The 16,514-nt window shown below is 39.9% G+C and overlaps 1 protein-coding gene across 7 annotated transcripts in view; it reads left to right on the forward strand.

Moving 5' to 3' along the window:
- The window catches only part of LOC124593671 (zinc finger CCCH domain-containing protein 13-like), a 234,343-nt gene that overhangs the window by 120,271 nt on the left and 97,558 nt on the right, over positions 1 to 16,514 (forward strand). For all 7 annotated transcript variants that reach the window (XM_047131957.1, XM_047131959.1, XM_047131958.1 and 4 more), the window contains exons 8-9: positions 1,038 to 1,282; positions 5,988 to 7,454. In XM_047131957.1, the coding sequence (XP_046987913.1) occupies positions 1,038 to 1,282; positions 5,988 to 7,454 (1,712 nt within the window). The remainder of the gene's footprint in view (positions 1 to 1,037; positions 1,283 to 5,987; positions 7,455 to 16,514) is intronic.

Here is a 16,514-nt window from a genome sequence, read left to right on the forward strand (position 1 = left end):
ATTGGTACTTCAATGTTGAAAACTGTCAAAAGTGGTGCCAGGTGTCAGTGATTTCATTAACTTGACTCAACTGTAAGAGTGTTGTAGTAGTAAAGGATAAATGTATTAAAACTTCATGCATGATGCAGCATTTTTCATGCATCTCAGTGTTTCTGACATCATCTCTCTTGAACTGTGGGTCATACAATGATATATTTGTGTAGGTACATTCAGTGGCATACGTGGATACTGTGTGCAAAATGTGGTGCAAATGGATGTAGTAGCAATGAAGTAATAAATTTTGAATTCATGTGAAATGTGGCAGTTTTTCATGCATCTCAGTATTTATGACTCCATAATTCCTGAACTGCATCTGGTAGTATGATATAATTGTGTAGGCACAATTAGTGGCATATGTGGATACTGTCAGTGAAATTTGTTGTTGTGAATAAAGTTAGTAACATGGAAGTAATAAATTTAAATGTGCAAAGTACAAAGACCAGCTAGCACAAGTAAGAAATTACAAGTTCAGAAAACTACATAAAGAAGTGGTATCAGACCTCTAAGAGGAACTTAAAATATTAGAAGACTACTTGACCTACTAGAAGACTCTTAGTAGGAGCCTTGTAGAAATGTTGACTTCTAGCCTGTTGTGACATAGTCATAAGCCAAGAAGCATTTATGGGCATTGATAATGACTAGTCAGTCACAGCTTTCTTTCCCATTAAAAAAATTACAAGAGTGTTTTACAAATATAAACTTCATTGTTACCCAACAGGAGATCCTATCATCACCACCTCACTCCCTGCAGGAAGGGAATTCTTGTTATTTGTGGAACTATGATGCTGTGACCCCACTCTATTTTATAAATGAAGCTCTGATAATAGTAGGGGTTTTAATTTCATGATGTGAGCTGTGTTGCAATTAACAGTATTTTCTTAATGCGGCATAGATTTAAGCCATGCAGTTACTGTACAAATATTCTTTTTTTAAAGCATTACTCATTTTGATGAGAACAGAAATAAATTTTAAAACTGAAATCACCTCATTCTATTCAGGAAAGACTATGACAGAATCCGAGACAAAGAAGTTGATCGCAAAAAAGATGACAGGCGACTGGAGATTCCAAAAGAGCGGACAGTAAGCAGTCTAGAGCGTACAACTGTAAGGACAACCAAGGATGATGTTACTAATTCATGTGGAAGACGTGATGACATCCGTAAACGAGATCCGCCACCACCACCACCACCGATTTTGGGACCACTTGATAAACCTGCTTCAGAACGTGATTTTAGTGTTAAAGGTAAGTTAATAATTTTTGTGTTCATTACATTTCAGGTATGCTGATTACACTAAATCAATTATTATGTACATTATTACTTTAAATTTTTAAAGATTATGTAATTTTTGTTATAAATGTTCTATTCATTTGGCACCAATAATGTTTCCTATTCCTGTCTTATCTGAAATTACCATTTTATCCACTACACATTTTTTTTATGCGCAAGGTGTTGCTCCTCAGCTGCATGATACAATTTCTGTGGTGTTTCTAATATTAGTTTCAGTTTTGTTTCTTTGATGTATTGGTGGTGTTAGCCCGAAGTAGATGAGTCATTGGGTATTTCATCTGATATTTAGTGGCAACAGGAAAAGTCATTTTGAATCTTATTAGAAACAAAATTAGCCCGAATTATAATTTTTGCATGCATTTGTAGATGGTACTGAAATTGGTCGGGAGTAATATTGAGTTGAAAGATATTTAAAGATGGTGACAGCAAAAGAGAGAGAGAAAAAATAACCTCTGTTCTAGCGGTGACAGAATGGCTGCTGTGCTGCACTGACTTCACAGCTGAATCTTACTGCCATGATGAAACAATCATATCTTTGTAAATAAATCTGCAGGGTGAAAGAGTCGTTCTGGAAATGAATCCTAGACTGTGGCAAAGACATTCTCTGCAAGATCCAGTCTTTCATGATAACTGGTCCAGCAGAGTATGTCGAAGACCTTCTGAGTAATCGGAATATGTAGTAGGAAAGAAATATTGACAGATGAACACAGTAAGGAACAAATGCATCGCACCCAAAAGACAATGAAATGGCTTCAAGTTCCAAGTTTTAATGTATCAGGAAGTTTAGCAACAGTGAAGGAGTCGTTATGGCACATATTGTTGCTTGCTATCATTTTGTATGTGGCTGTGTACAGGATTTGCTTTTGAACATGTAGTTCTTATTTAAAAATCCCTCAGTGATAGATCAATGCGTTTATAAGTTAATATTTTGAGCTATGTTCAAAGATACAGAAATTTTGAATAATTGTGTCCATGATAATGTAGGTTGAGCTCAGTTGCAGTGTATTGAATTACTCTCAGTAAAGTAAATTTAGTTTTATTTTCCAAAAGTATCATTTATTGCTACTGTGTGTGTAAGATTTGCCGAAGTAAAGAACTGCAGGAGAAGAGTACACTTTGGAATCAACCATTACCATCCATATGATTTGTAGTTTCATATAGGTCAGCACTTTTTTACACTGCAGTTATTCAGTAACTCATTATGTTCAGTCTCACAAACGAGACACTGGTTTTCGCACTACTGTTATCTTGCCCTGCAATATTTCTCCATTCAGTGTTCTGAATGCCAGTGAAAATTATTTGCATCACTTTTTTAAACTGTTTTTATGCCACTTGTTTGGAGATGATATGCGACATTCTAATGCACAGTATACATGGATTATGGTTATTGGCATAAATTACTGAAAGCTTGTATTCTTATTGTAGTAAATTTTATACATGTTAAGTACAAAGGCAGAAAAACAAATAAGGTGGTATATCAGGTAGAGGGCAAGTTATTTCCACCAAATGCAGAAGAACAAAGTACCACAAAGAGTACAGTAGGAAATGGGATTGTTCTGAGTTTGGTGACAGTTATCTTACACTCTTATAGTATCAATCCTCCACAGCAAAAGGAGTATAATGAAAAAGATGGGAGAAGCTATACAAAGTAAATACACTAGAAGTTAAGTAACTGGAGATTGGAAATGTAAGTAAAATAAGATTTGATAGAGAGCATTCTGTTAAGAACTTTACTTAAGAAATAATTAGATGGAGAATGGCTGTTTAAGTATGATGGTTATAACTTGGGCACATAAGAATGTAAGTAATATCTTTCAAAAACAGTCAAAGAACAAAAATTGAGCAAAAAATTAGAGACATACTCAAGAAAGGATGTGAAAATTTTTAGTGGACATAAATAAAGGTTCAGCAGAAGTAGCAATATCCTCGAGGTATGAGTCTTCGTTCATAAGAAAAGAGAATGGGGAAAAACAGGAAGAAATTACAGAGATTAATGGCCTGACAACGCAGAGGAGGAAATGCCATATAGTGCCGCTCCCACTAAAGTGATATGATGTGACAACATGTTGCCATAAGGTCCTGTGATGCATATCCATGCAACACTCCTATTCCCACTGGAGTGATAACAGCAAAGCATGCATTATAATTTCTCACAGTGTGATAAAGGGTGCTATTCCCACACTCGTTAATGAGCAAGTATTTATAATGGCATCGATTCCTTTGCATCACATAAATTAAACCACATTTTGCGTTGGACAAGTAGGTTATTAGAAATAGTGATATTTACAGCTATAAAAATAAAACATTAAAGAAACCACATTCAGTAATTACTGCTCTAAAACAGATTGCTAGATAATGTGAGGAAGAGTCATCAGTAGAAGATTAGTTTGATTTATTATGTTTCAGAAGAATTTACAGATCCAACTACCAATAGTAACAAGCAAGATGGAAAAATGAAATTAACAAAATTGTGCATGGAAAGAGAAATGCACATGCCAGCTCATATTCTGCCTTTTGTAAGACCTCAGATTTTGCTGTCTTGCCAAGGAACTTAAATACCAGTCTCATGAAATAATTAGCCATTGCATCCCCATTTCTTACTGCTGATGCATATCTTCTTTTTCCATCCAGTTTCGTTGACAGATTCAAACATTTTTGCAGTAAATTTGTCTTCAAGTCGGTAACACCTAGAACACAGTATGCTTTAATTACATCAACAGAAAAAACCAATTTCACGTTTGTTGCTCGCCGGAATATACTCCATTTCCTTGACAACATGTTATCAAAAACAGTTACAGAAAGTTTCCTGAATGAAACTATTAGCGCAGAAAACAAAAATTGACACAGACAGTGCATTAACTGAGGTGACAAATATCATGGGGTAACAATATGCACATATATTGCTGGTGGTAGTATCACATACACAAGATATAGAAGAGCAGTGTATTGGCAGAGCTATCATTTGTTCTCAGGTGGTTCATGTGAAAAGTTCACCGAAATGATTATGGCCACATGATGGGAATTAATAGATTTTGAATGCAGAATGGTAGTTGGAGCTAGACACATGGGAAATACCATTTCAGAAATCATTAGGGAGTTCAATATTCCAAGATCCACAGTGTCAAGAGTGTGCTGAGAATACCAAATTTCAAGCATTGCCTCTCAACACAGACAACACAGTGGCCAACTGCCTTCACTTAACGAGCGAGAGCAGCGGAAGTTGCTCAGAGTCGACAATGCTAACAGACACCCAACACTTTGTAAAATAACTGCAGAAATCACTGTGCAGGGCATTTGACAAATGTATCCTTCAGGACAGTGTGACGAAATTTGGCGTTACTGGGCTATGGCAGCAGATGACCGACCTGAATGCCTTTGCTAACAGCACAGTGCCTGCAGCACCTCTCCTGGGCTTGTGACCGTATCAGTTAGACCCAAGATGACGTGAAAACAGTGGCCTGCTCAGATGAATCCCAATTTCAGTTTGAAAGAGCTTATGGTAGGGTTCGAGTGTGACGCAGACCCCATGAAGCCGTGGACTCGAGACATCAACGAGGCATTGTTTGAGCAGATGATGGCTCCTTATAGTGTGGGCTCTGTTTACATGGAATGGACAGGGTCCTCTGGCCCAACTGAACCAACTGAGATCATTTTCAGCCATTCACGGACTTCACGTTCCCAAACAGTGATGGAATTTTTACGAATGACAATGTGCCATGACATCGGGCCACAATTTTTTGTGATTGAGTTGAAGAACATTCTGGACAGTTCGATCAGACTGTTTGGCCACTCATCTCGCCTGAAATGATCCCCTCAAACATTTTTAGAACATAATCGAGGGGTCAGTTCTTGCACAAAATCCTGCTCCGGGAACACTTTCACAGTTATGGATGGCTATAGTGGCAGCATGACTCAGTATTTCTGTAGAGGACTTCCGGTGACTTGTTGAGTTCATTCCACATAGAGTTGCTGCAACATGCTGCACAAAAGGAGGTCCATTGCGATATTAGGTGGTGTCCTATGACTTTTGTCACCTCAGTGTAACTCTGTCACTGCGTGAAAATAACTCTTAATGCAATGTTAACATAAAATGTGATTGTAACTGACTCATTAACAACTTACAAAACAGAAATTTGAGCCATAGTTCCATAGTGTGGCTATAGTGTCACATCAAATATGGTGCAGCATAGCTCATTGCTGCCAAAAATCAAAATATGTATGGAGATACATGTCAGTGTTGTATCGCAAATTGCATCATTTGTCATATTACATACCATATTGCCTATGATGTTGCAATTGATACATCTCTTTTTTTTATAATGTGAAATAATCTATGTAAGCAAATTCTAACTCTGTGCTGCATCGCTTGACCATTCCAGAAGGCAATTAAATTTAGATATATACAGCATGAAATTAGGAAAGCTATTGAACTTGCCAAATATCCAATTACAAACACTATTGCCATGTTATTGACTGATTTTAGAGACTTCTGTTTAGAAATGCTAAAGGTCAACTAGTGTTTGTAAGAAAATTTTGTATTGAGTCCAGTCTAATGTACATTAATATAAATTTCTTGGCAATAAAATCAACAATTTTGGAGAAATAACATATCTATTTGTATGATCCCATTTGTAATTACATTTCTGCTTTTCTTTTCAGGTCGAGAGCATGATAATGAAAGGGACAGGATTCGCGTTAGAGATACACGTGATTCAAGAGACTTGAGGGATCGTGACAATAAGGACACCAGTCGTGATAGTAGTGATCTCAGAATTGGTCGCGATCGTGACAGAGATTCAAGAAAGGACCGTGATGAAACTGTCAGAGACCATGACCGTGATAGAGATCGTGAAAGGGAGAGGGATCGTGAACGTGATAGAGAGCGTGACCGTGAGCGAGAAAGGCGAGATCGTGAAAGAGAAAAGGAACGTGACAAAGGTCTCAATAAAGCACGTGAATATGAGCGTGAATTACCATCGCTGTTGTCATTAGCAACACAGCATCCTAATCTTGGAGGTCTTGGTGCAAAAGCAACAACATTACTGAGTGCTAATTTGGAAAGTAGTAAGAGTCTAGACAAAGGCATCGGTGGCCTAGGAGGAGGCCTCGGTAGTCTTGGATTGGACCGAAGTGGTCTGGATAGAGGGGGCCTGGATAGAGGGGGCCTGGATAGGACTGTTCTAGACAGAACTGGTTTGGATAGAAGTGGAGTAGATAGAGGTATATTAGATAGAGGTGGTTTAGAAAGAGGTGGTTTAGATAGAGGTGGATTAGATAGAGGTGGATTAGATAGGAATGGCTCAGAAAGAGGTGGCTTAGACAGAAGTGGACTTGATCGAGATAGGGAGAGGGATAGAGATCGTGAGAGGGACAGGGATCGTGACCGTAATTCTCTTCGTGGTTCTGATAGAGATAAGGACCGGGACAGGGACAGGGACAGGGATAGAGATAGGGATAGGGATAGAGACAGGGACAGAGATAGGGACAGGGATAGAGACAGAGACCGAGAAAGGGATAGAGATCGAGACCGAGATCGAGATCGTGACAAGGACAGAGAACGTGATCGTGATAGGGAGAGAGACAGGGACCGAGATCGAGATCGTGACAGAGACAAGGACCGAGATCGTGAAAGAGATCGTGACAGAGATCGTGATCGGGGATCAGACAGAGAACGCGATAGAGATCGTGATCGTGAAAGAGATCGTGATAGGGGTTCAGATCGAGCTCTGGCACGTATTGCTGCTGAGAGAGGACTCTCTCGTGGTTCTGACAGTAGAAGTGAACGAGATCGGGATCGTGTCGTGGAGCGTGACCGTGACCGCGACCGTGATCGTGACAGGGATCGGGATCGGGATCGAGATCGGGACAGAGACCGAGACCGAGACAGAGATAGAGATCGGGACCGTACTTTTGACAGGTCTGCTGATAGGGACAGAGTTAGCAGCTTTGATAGAGGGGACCACGATAGAGGTGGTGTTGGATTTGAACGTGCAGGGCTCATTGACACTCGAGATAGTCTTGTTGAAAGAGATTATGCACTACCAGCACGTGGTCGTGAAGCAGATAACAGACGACAGGTTTCTGCTGATGATAAGGGCTATGATAGTCCTTTTGATAATCGAAGAGGTTAGTATGATCTTAAAGCCTTAAAGAATATTTAGAGTTTTGTGTTGCAGTAGCTTTTGTGATTTTCAAGCACCTTGTAATGTTTTTATTTACCTTTGTGTTTATTTACTAAAATCAGTATTAGCAACGTTAAGAAAGAGGATTAATGCTTGTTGTTCAGAAACACCAGATTTCAACACAGTGTTCACTTACACGATGTCTCTTCTCTCTGGCATTGCAGTATGTTCTGTGCAACTAGCCGTATGGCCTACAAATTGATCAGCTGATTGTTGATAATGTAATCTGCAACCCCCATCATCCTTCCCACTTTGGTTTGTCTTAGAAGGTTTGACCAGCTGCATTATTCAACAAATCCTCAACATCTCAGTTGCTGCAGCACATTGCATTAGATATTGTCATTTCTGCTATGTTGTACCCCTTATGCTATGGCTTTCCTCCGATAGTGGCCGGATTTGACCTTCTCTTGTAATGAGACTCCTCCTCCATCTTGAGGTCTTTGTCATGATGGGTATCCTCTTACCTCATGGTCATTTCTTGGTAGTGAAGGATATTTAATCTTTTTTGAGAGCCTTTCTTCTTTTAGATTCAGGACTGGAGAGAATGATTGTCAGTTTACCAACACTTAGGTAATGGAACAGTTTCAATACCATGGCAGACTCTCCATTTTGGACAAGAAATCATGAGTTTATTGCTGCTTCTATCCCTATTAAAATGATCCACAAGCTCTGTTTGTCTATATGGGAGCTTCCAATTACTGAGTATTTATTTTCCACAATGGCCATCACATATAGAATGGCTCCTCATATTCTCTCAGTGGTGCTACAGAACATGCGTACCTCACTACCTGCTTTGTGTAAATTAATCTTCTTCCATCATATCTCTAGGATTTTCATTGTCTGTTTCTGGTCAGTACCATCTATATTTCTTACTGCCTCCACCATGTTTAAATTTGTTAGTTCACAATGTTCGATTGTATCATTCACTTTGAGAATGTTTTGCGTATTTGAATAAAAGGCAATGTAAGGTTGGCAGGCTGCAATGTAGGCTGGCTGCAAAGTCGTCGTTGAATGTTGACTTGTCTATTAACAGTGACTGAAATTTAATCTTGAGAAAATAACATCTTTCTTCCTTGGCTGACTTGCAACTCTTTTTTTTCATTCTTGGTACAGTATGTATCTTGAAATATATGATTTTAGGTTTTGTTTTTATGGGACTGTAAGCTTTCCTGAGTCTTACTTATACCGGTTGTTTCGAAATTCCATTAACTGTCTATCATATTGTCAGATATCTTTTTAAGATCACTTTGAATGAAATGGGTCGGTATGCATTCATTAGTGGTGCCTATTCTTTTCCCAGTGAGTATATGGCAAAAAATTGTTCGTAGAAGAACAAATATAATAAAACTGAAAATTTAATTGAATAATGGGAAGTCCAGGTTGAAATACCAACAATATTATAAATAAGATAGATTGCTACTCACTGTAACATTGAGTTGCAACCAGCACAACAAAAAGACTATTACACACTGAGCTTTCTGTCAAAGCCTTCTTCAGAAAGGAAAACACACACACACACACACACACACACACATACAAGCAAGCACACCTCATGCATACATCACCACTAACTCTGGCCAGAATGCAACTGTGTCATGCTGAGCAGAAGCAACAATCTGAAGTGAGTTGGGGAAGGAGGAGGAAAGTCATTGCAGCCTTGGAGAGCTCACAGGAACTAGGATGGTGACAGGACAAGGCTGCCAGGCACAGCATCGGGAGGCTGTGGGGGAGGGAGAGAAAGGGGAGTGAGAAGTGGGAGGCGGGGAGTGGGAAAGGAGAGGAGTAGAGAAGGGGGAAAACTTGGTGAGGTGAGGTGAGGGGGGGGGGGGGGGGGGGCTGAGAGCGGCACACAGTGAGACTGAGGAGACATGAATTGGGAGGAGGTAATAGCACAGAAGGGATGGAAACTGTTGAGTGGAGGGTGTGGGGACAGTAGGTTACTGTTGGTTGAGGCCTGGATGATTTCGGGAGTGGAGAATGTGTTTTAAGGTAATTCCCATCTGCACACTTCAGAAAAGCTGCCAGACTGTGGCCAAGAGCCAAGTGTTGTGCCAGTCTGCAACTCAGCATGAGGTTTTGATTGGTCACTTGAAAGAATCTTCCAGTAGTAATAGATCCCACTAAGTGTTTCAGTAGGAAGGTCTTCCAGCACTTCTCATGGATTCGCTAGCCTTAGTTCCTCACTGTAACACAATTTGTTACATTGTTGTTTGATGAGTGACTTCATTAGAACATTCAAAGGCTGTAATTGTTACTTGAGTGTTATTCTATCACTGTATCATGTTGAAGTGGACCCTTCTTCATGCAGAGAATGAACTGAGGGCTGATTCAGTGGTTGCTGCTGCAAAAGTTATGTTTTCATTGACATTCAGTTCTTAGGTCTCTATAATCTAGTGGTTGATGAAACATGATTGGCTTCCTGTATTCAAAATAGCAAGTGTCAGTTTACTAGTTGGTCCTAATAATCTCACTTGGGTGGTCTGTAAATATATAAAGTGAAAGCTGTTGTCACACATGGATACTTGATGTTCACCTTTACATTTTGTTTGGATGCCTTTTTCATTGTAAAACATGCTCTTTATTATGGCCACATGTAAGGCATAGCAAACATTGCTTAGTTTTCTTTAGTTTGTCCAGTCTGGCTTTTAATCTTTTTGTTTCTTTCCCTTGAACTTGCTTTACATGTTGAACAAGTGTCACATGTACAGAAATTACTGGAGACGGAATATCTCCCCATGTTTCATGTGGCAATAATAACTTCAATCTCTCTCTCTCTCTCTCTCTCTCTCTCTCTCTCTCTCTCTCTCTCTCTCTCCCTCCCTCGCTCCCCCTCCTCCTCCCCCTCACTCCCCCCTCCCCCCTCCCCCCTCCCTCCCTCCCTCCCTCCCTCCCTCCCTCCCTCCCTCCCTCCCTCTCCTTTTTTAAAAGACACATTAAACAAATAAGATTACCTTCAAGTTTATTTTGCCTTTGCACATTGATAATCCAGTACCTACAAATTTCCTCAGGGAATGCTCACAGCAGTTTAGGCTTTAGCATTCTGCCCTGAGTGTCTGTGCCAGTGGTTCCCAACCTTTCTGAGACCATTACTCCTGAATGAAACCAGGTGTTAGCTAGTACATCTCCTCCCCCTCTTTTTCCTTCTCCATCATCAACACTAGTGCCTAGCTAATAACTGAAAAAAGAATTTTCTTTGAATACGTTTACTCTTAAAATGATGAAAGATAACTGATATTTAGTTTTTGTAGGCATTTTATTAAATGATGAAGGAATAAGATAATTGGCACTGCTTCTTTCTAACAACCTCCTATTATAGAATCGTCGAGCAACTCTCAGTGCATCATGGGTGCCACCTACAAATCCTCCTCAGATAAAAACAAATTATCTCACTGTATTGTGAGTTTCCACAATTGTTGAATCTACAATTGAAAATAAAAACAAAAGACCATTGGCAATTACCAAAATAGTAGAGGTGTTGCGTCTTTCACAGCCATTGAAGAGAATCAGTATTTTACACATAACATACAAGTGGGAGTGCAATAAAATAATAAAAAATTCAGAGCTCACAGGTTCTTTCACAGATGATCTATATGTTCCCAAGTTGTGGTACTTTAATGACCTTCCATTAGAGGACCGAGTAGATTTTCTCATAACTGTGTTTTCTTTTAATGTGAGTGCAAAGTAATTTTAACAAGTTGGGTTGTTTGGGGAGGAGAGCAAACAGAGAGGCCATTGGTCTCATCGGATTAGGGAAGGATGGGGGAGGAGTTGGCTGTGTCTTTTCAAAGGAACCATCCCGACATTTGCCTGGAGCGAGTTAGGGAAATCACGGAAAACCTAAATCGCGATGGCCGGACGTGTGATTAAACTGTCGTCCTCCCGAATGCGAGTCCAGTGTGCTAACCACTGTGCTGCCTCACTCAGTTTTAACATGTTATTAAAACTGTGACTGCCCATTCAGAGAAAATTGATGTAATCATCACATCCTGAGTGTAATATTTCCTTAAGGCAGTTTTTCATGGATATATTTATCCCTAAATTTCAGTCATTCCTTGGACCAGTGTATTCTTTTCATTTTCATATTTACACACACTACAGTGGAAGAATGCTTTGCCTGCGTTGGTAGCGATTCACAGTAGTGTCAAAATACATAGTTTTAAACTGCCTGGAAGTACGAGGGTTGCCCAGAAAGTAATGCACTGCATTTTTTTTTTCTTCAACAATTCTGTATGGAATATAATGAGAATTAAACACAAGAAAGAATGGTGTTTTATCTACACACCCTATTTTTTCATGTAATCCCCATCCCATTCTATGGCCTTCCTCCACTGTGAAACAAGGGCGTGTACGCTGTTGGTACCAATCCTTGTCCTGGTGGCAGAGCCAGTGCTTCACTGTGTGAATCACCTCCTCATCATCCTCAAAATGTCTTCCAAGAATGGCATCCTTTAAAGGCCCAAACAAGTGGAAGTCTGAGGGTGCTAGGTCAGGGCTGCAGAGTGATTGGGTTAACACTGTCCCACCCTGTTTTGCAATGTTTTCAGCAATCCTTAGACTTGTGTGGGGCTGAATGTTATCATGTTACAGCAAAACATCTCCTGGGTTGCTGTGGTGCCAAAGTCGCTGGAAGCACATCTCGAGTTTTGTTTGTGCGTTGACATATGCTTCTGAATTAATGGTACCACCTCTTGGCATCACATCAGTGAGGATAGCCTTCACAGTCCCAGAAAATGGTGACCATGACTTTACTGTTGGAAGCAGTTGGTTGGAATTTTTTCTTCTGTGGGGAATGGGAATGGCGCCATTCCATTGACTGTCGTTTTGTTTGGGGGCTAAAAATGGTAAACAAAGGTTTCATCATCATGTCACAATCTGAGACAAGAAGGCCTCCCCCTCAGCTTCAAAATGTTGCAACAAATTGAGACAAATGTTTTTTCTGTGCGATTTGTGATCCACTGTTAAGACACCTCAGGATCCATCTTGCACACACTTTTGAATACCCGAGAGTGCAGATAATTGCAACCACACTTCCTTTGATGATTGACAGATGCAGTGTCAACTACCGAGTCATAATGTGTCTGTCCTCGCAAAGGACAACATCAGCTCGCTGCAACATCTCAGGTGTGACAGCAGTGGATGGTCTCCCCGACCGCTGCAAATCATGGATGCCGAACCACCTTCTGATGACCTCACCTTCTGTGCCCAGTGACTGTACTTCTGTTGACAGCAGATTCTCCATAGACTTTGCACAAGTGTCTTTGAATATTCCCCAAAGTTTCTTTCTCTGCCATTTTAAATCTGTCTTGCAGCTACACTATGTCAGAAGTGACGAAAACTTGGCGTGCTTGCACAGGAGACTTCAAATAATACATACGCAACATTTCGTGTTCATAGCCTTGTTTTTGGGGGAGAAAGAAATGTGGTGCATTACTTTCTGGGCAACCCTCGTAGATGATATTGTTAGCTCATTTTCTTCATATTAAAAAACATTTTCCTTTGCTGAGGGGGAACGTACAGCTATTGCTGTTGTACATGTGTCATCTATTTATCCGTACCATTGAAATCACATATTGTGGGCCCATTCGAAAGTTTCCCATTTTGCTTCTGGAGTATACATGCCAGATGACTCACCTTGCTATGTGTCTATAAATTGTGTGCAATTATTGTTTCTCAAACAGTCTTTAAATGATAAAATTATTCTCGGCAGCATAAATGTTCATACAAAGACGATTTGCTTAAGACTAAAGCCCGCGTCATCTAGGACAACGATTCCGCACATAGAGGCGGAGCAGAAAGGAAGCGTGGGGGCGTTGAGAACTGCGCATGCACAGCAGCAGAGAACAGGCAGACAAAGTCTTTGTTGCCGAACTGCACTGCTCTGGATAACAGTCAGGCTTGTGTACATTGTATTATATGTTCAAATCTATGAGGGGAATAATAAATATTAAAACCAATTGTGATCAGTCGTCATGAGAGAAATAGTAATTCACGTCCATTGCCCCACAGATTTACTCTGCGTGATGTCAGGAGGCGAGAACAGCTGACAAAGCTTTGTGAAGACGTGAAGTTCAATTTTTCTCAAAACAACATTGAAACTGCTTGCAATAATTACCATTTATTGCGATTTGAACTGCATTATAAGTAAAAATTTAATACACAACAGAACTATCTTCAAGCACAAACTGAAATCATTATATTTACTTGACAACTGCTTCTGATCAGTAGAATTTTTAAAAATGTGTAAGGTGTGTGTGTGTGTGTGTGTGTGTGTGTGTGTGTGTGTGTGTGCCGGCCGGTGTGGCCGAGCGGTTTTAGGCGCTTCAGTCTGGAACTGCGCGACCGCTATGGTTTGAATCCTGCCTCGGGCATGGATGTGTGTGATGTCCTCAAACGTTAAGTCCCATAGTGCTCAGAGCCATTTGTGTGTGTGTGTGTGTGTGTGTGTGTGTGTGTACGTTTGATGATAGTTGAGTGTAATCACTGCGTGTAAAAAAGAATTAGTGGTAGAAAAGACTAATGTAAAAGACTATTGTAAAAATGGTCAGTAAGTTGTCATTTTTTTATTGTTAATGGGCATTATGAATGTGAACTAGCATGTTCGATATTATTACAGTGAGAGACCGCATTTATTAACCATTGAACAAGCAAACAATTAATCGTCATCTGCGGATAACTCCAGGGTATCTGACTGATACCATCAAAAACCACCGATATCTCAACAAGTAACAGTTACTGTCATTTTAGGGCCTTCTCCAGTTCGTGTCTTGAAGATGACAGAAGTTTACAACATGGTGGGAGAAGTTAACTTCTCCTTGGCCAATATATTGAACATTATAGTCTGCATAATTAGAAGGATGCAAAGTCCTAATCAAAAAGGCCAGGAAGTTCTCATTATTATGTATGCAACTGATATGTTGACAAACACATTTTTTAAATCGCAAGTCTTTAAAACTAAGAAATAGTATTACTTTGTTCCAAAGTCTACATCGTAATACCATCATCGCTTCTATTTGAGTCTGTTTCTGGACAAAATTTACGATGATAGGTTCAAGGCTTATATCCCTCATCCCTTTCCTGTCAGATTCTTCTTTCTGAAGCTTTTCAGCATGCCACACAGGCTGTGCCCATGCTACAGGTGGGATGTTGTCGTTGCCTCATTGCCTATTGCCTCATACACAAGCAATTCACTATATGTTATCTTTGGCTGTCGCGAAGTGCAGCAGTGGTGCAGCATGTAGGAACGAGATTCTCGCTCTCTAGCTGTAACTCTCTGCTAGCTGCTCAGAAAGAGAATGAATATTATTGGCCGCCAGTGGCTAGTGAAGGGGGATGCGCAGAACGGCTGAAACTTGGGCCGCCGCCTTACATGACACGAACAATAGTACATAATTATTACATTGTCATATGCTAAGAAAGGGTACTCGTGAATCTCCAGCTTTCATGTAGTGGGTGTTATTGGGAGCAGGCGCAATTTTTTGATGCTATTTTAGGTAATCGCAACTGGGATATACAGCTCGGCAATAATTTTTCCAAGGCAGAATGAGGTCCAGGATAGGTTGTGGGCCCTACATTGACTTCTCGTAAGAACTACTAGTTTGTACTACATCAGGTTTCTTAACTTGCATCTACAGTATTTTTACTAAATAATGTAGAAAATTACTTCTGAATAAACATTAATTGTCAGATTTCAATATTAGATTAGTGTATCGCGCAGCTTTGCTGAGTTAATACAATCAGGGGTTTCAGACAGTCCAGTAGGCGGCAGCATTCATTTGACGCATATGTAGGGGGGCCGAACCACCTGTTTCTGGTGAAGCTTATCCACCTTCTGATCTGTTACCTAGACAGGTATGTTTGTTGACAGATCATTCTGGACAGACATATGACAGTCTGGTTGCCTGCTGCCCAAGCAGTTCCCACCTCACTTCTGACATTGTGGCACTGTCAGATGTGTGCCAAGTGACCACACCACCTCCTCTCATAGTGATGGGTGCGCTCACATATGCAATTTTGCCCATTGAACAGAGGCCTCTTCTGTCAAGATCAACAATTTTCCTAAATTTTTTAGTGCGATGAAATGGTATGTTCTACCCACAGCACTAAAGCAATAACAAAGCTATAAATGTGTTATGTTTTACACACACACACACACACACACACACACACACACACACACACACACACCATGTTCCATAAATCCTATGATGAAGAATAGTTTTCAGAGATTTGGACGGAGACAAGTTAAACATGAACAGGTAGAAGCAACAACTACTGGTTTTTCCTGCTAATAATAAACTACAACTAGTTGTAATTTACTGATATGGATAATTATGGGATCAAATTTTAGATTATCTTCTTTGTATGTGTATATTAACTGTAAAACAGTTTCTAGGGAAAAACCACTGTTCTCTGTCCTGTTCTTCTCAGCTGCTATTTTTATGTAATACTTAAAACAAAGCATTTACTTGACACAGGCCACTGACAGTGTCAAGATCTGTGTGATAGAAACATCAGAGTTATGCAAAACGTATATAAATGAGTCCAAATATTCTGATAAGAGTGTGAAAGTAGTGGCTAATCAGACATTCCTGTACATTATTCTTGAATATGTGGTTATTTATATTCTGTTGTCTGCTGTCTATTGACAGTCTATTGTAGACTTTTGCAGCATAGTTTAGAACTCCATTCTGACTCCAAGGTAGCGAAGTGTACTCTGCTTTTACTGTTAGTATTGTGGTTGTAAATTGCAGAGTTCATCCTAAATTCACTTCTGTAATTAACCACAAATGCTACTTCAGAGTATATGTTTGGCATTTAAGTGTACAAACCCCTAGGTTTCTGAGGAGGCTTCTGAAAGACATTAGGTTATAAAGTTTACACAACATTCTGCTTGCGCACTTCTGCAGAATAATTCTTTTTTGACCTCATTGCTCCAGAAGATTATGCCCTAGGTCAATATTGGTTGAAAGTATGATAGAAATCCTACCTGCAGATCAACACAATG

This window comes from Schistocerca americana, chromosome 2, assembly GCF_021461395.2.
Source record: "Schistocerca americana isolate TAMUIC-IGC-003095 chromosome 2, iqSchAmer2.1, whole genome shotgun sequence".
Taxonomy (NCBI): domain Eukaryota; kingdom Metazoa; phylum Arthropoda; class Insecta; order Orthoptera; family Acrididae; genus Schistocerca; species Schistocerca americana.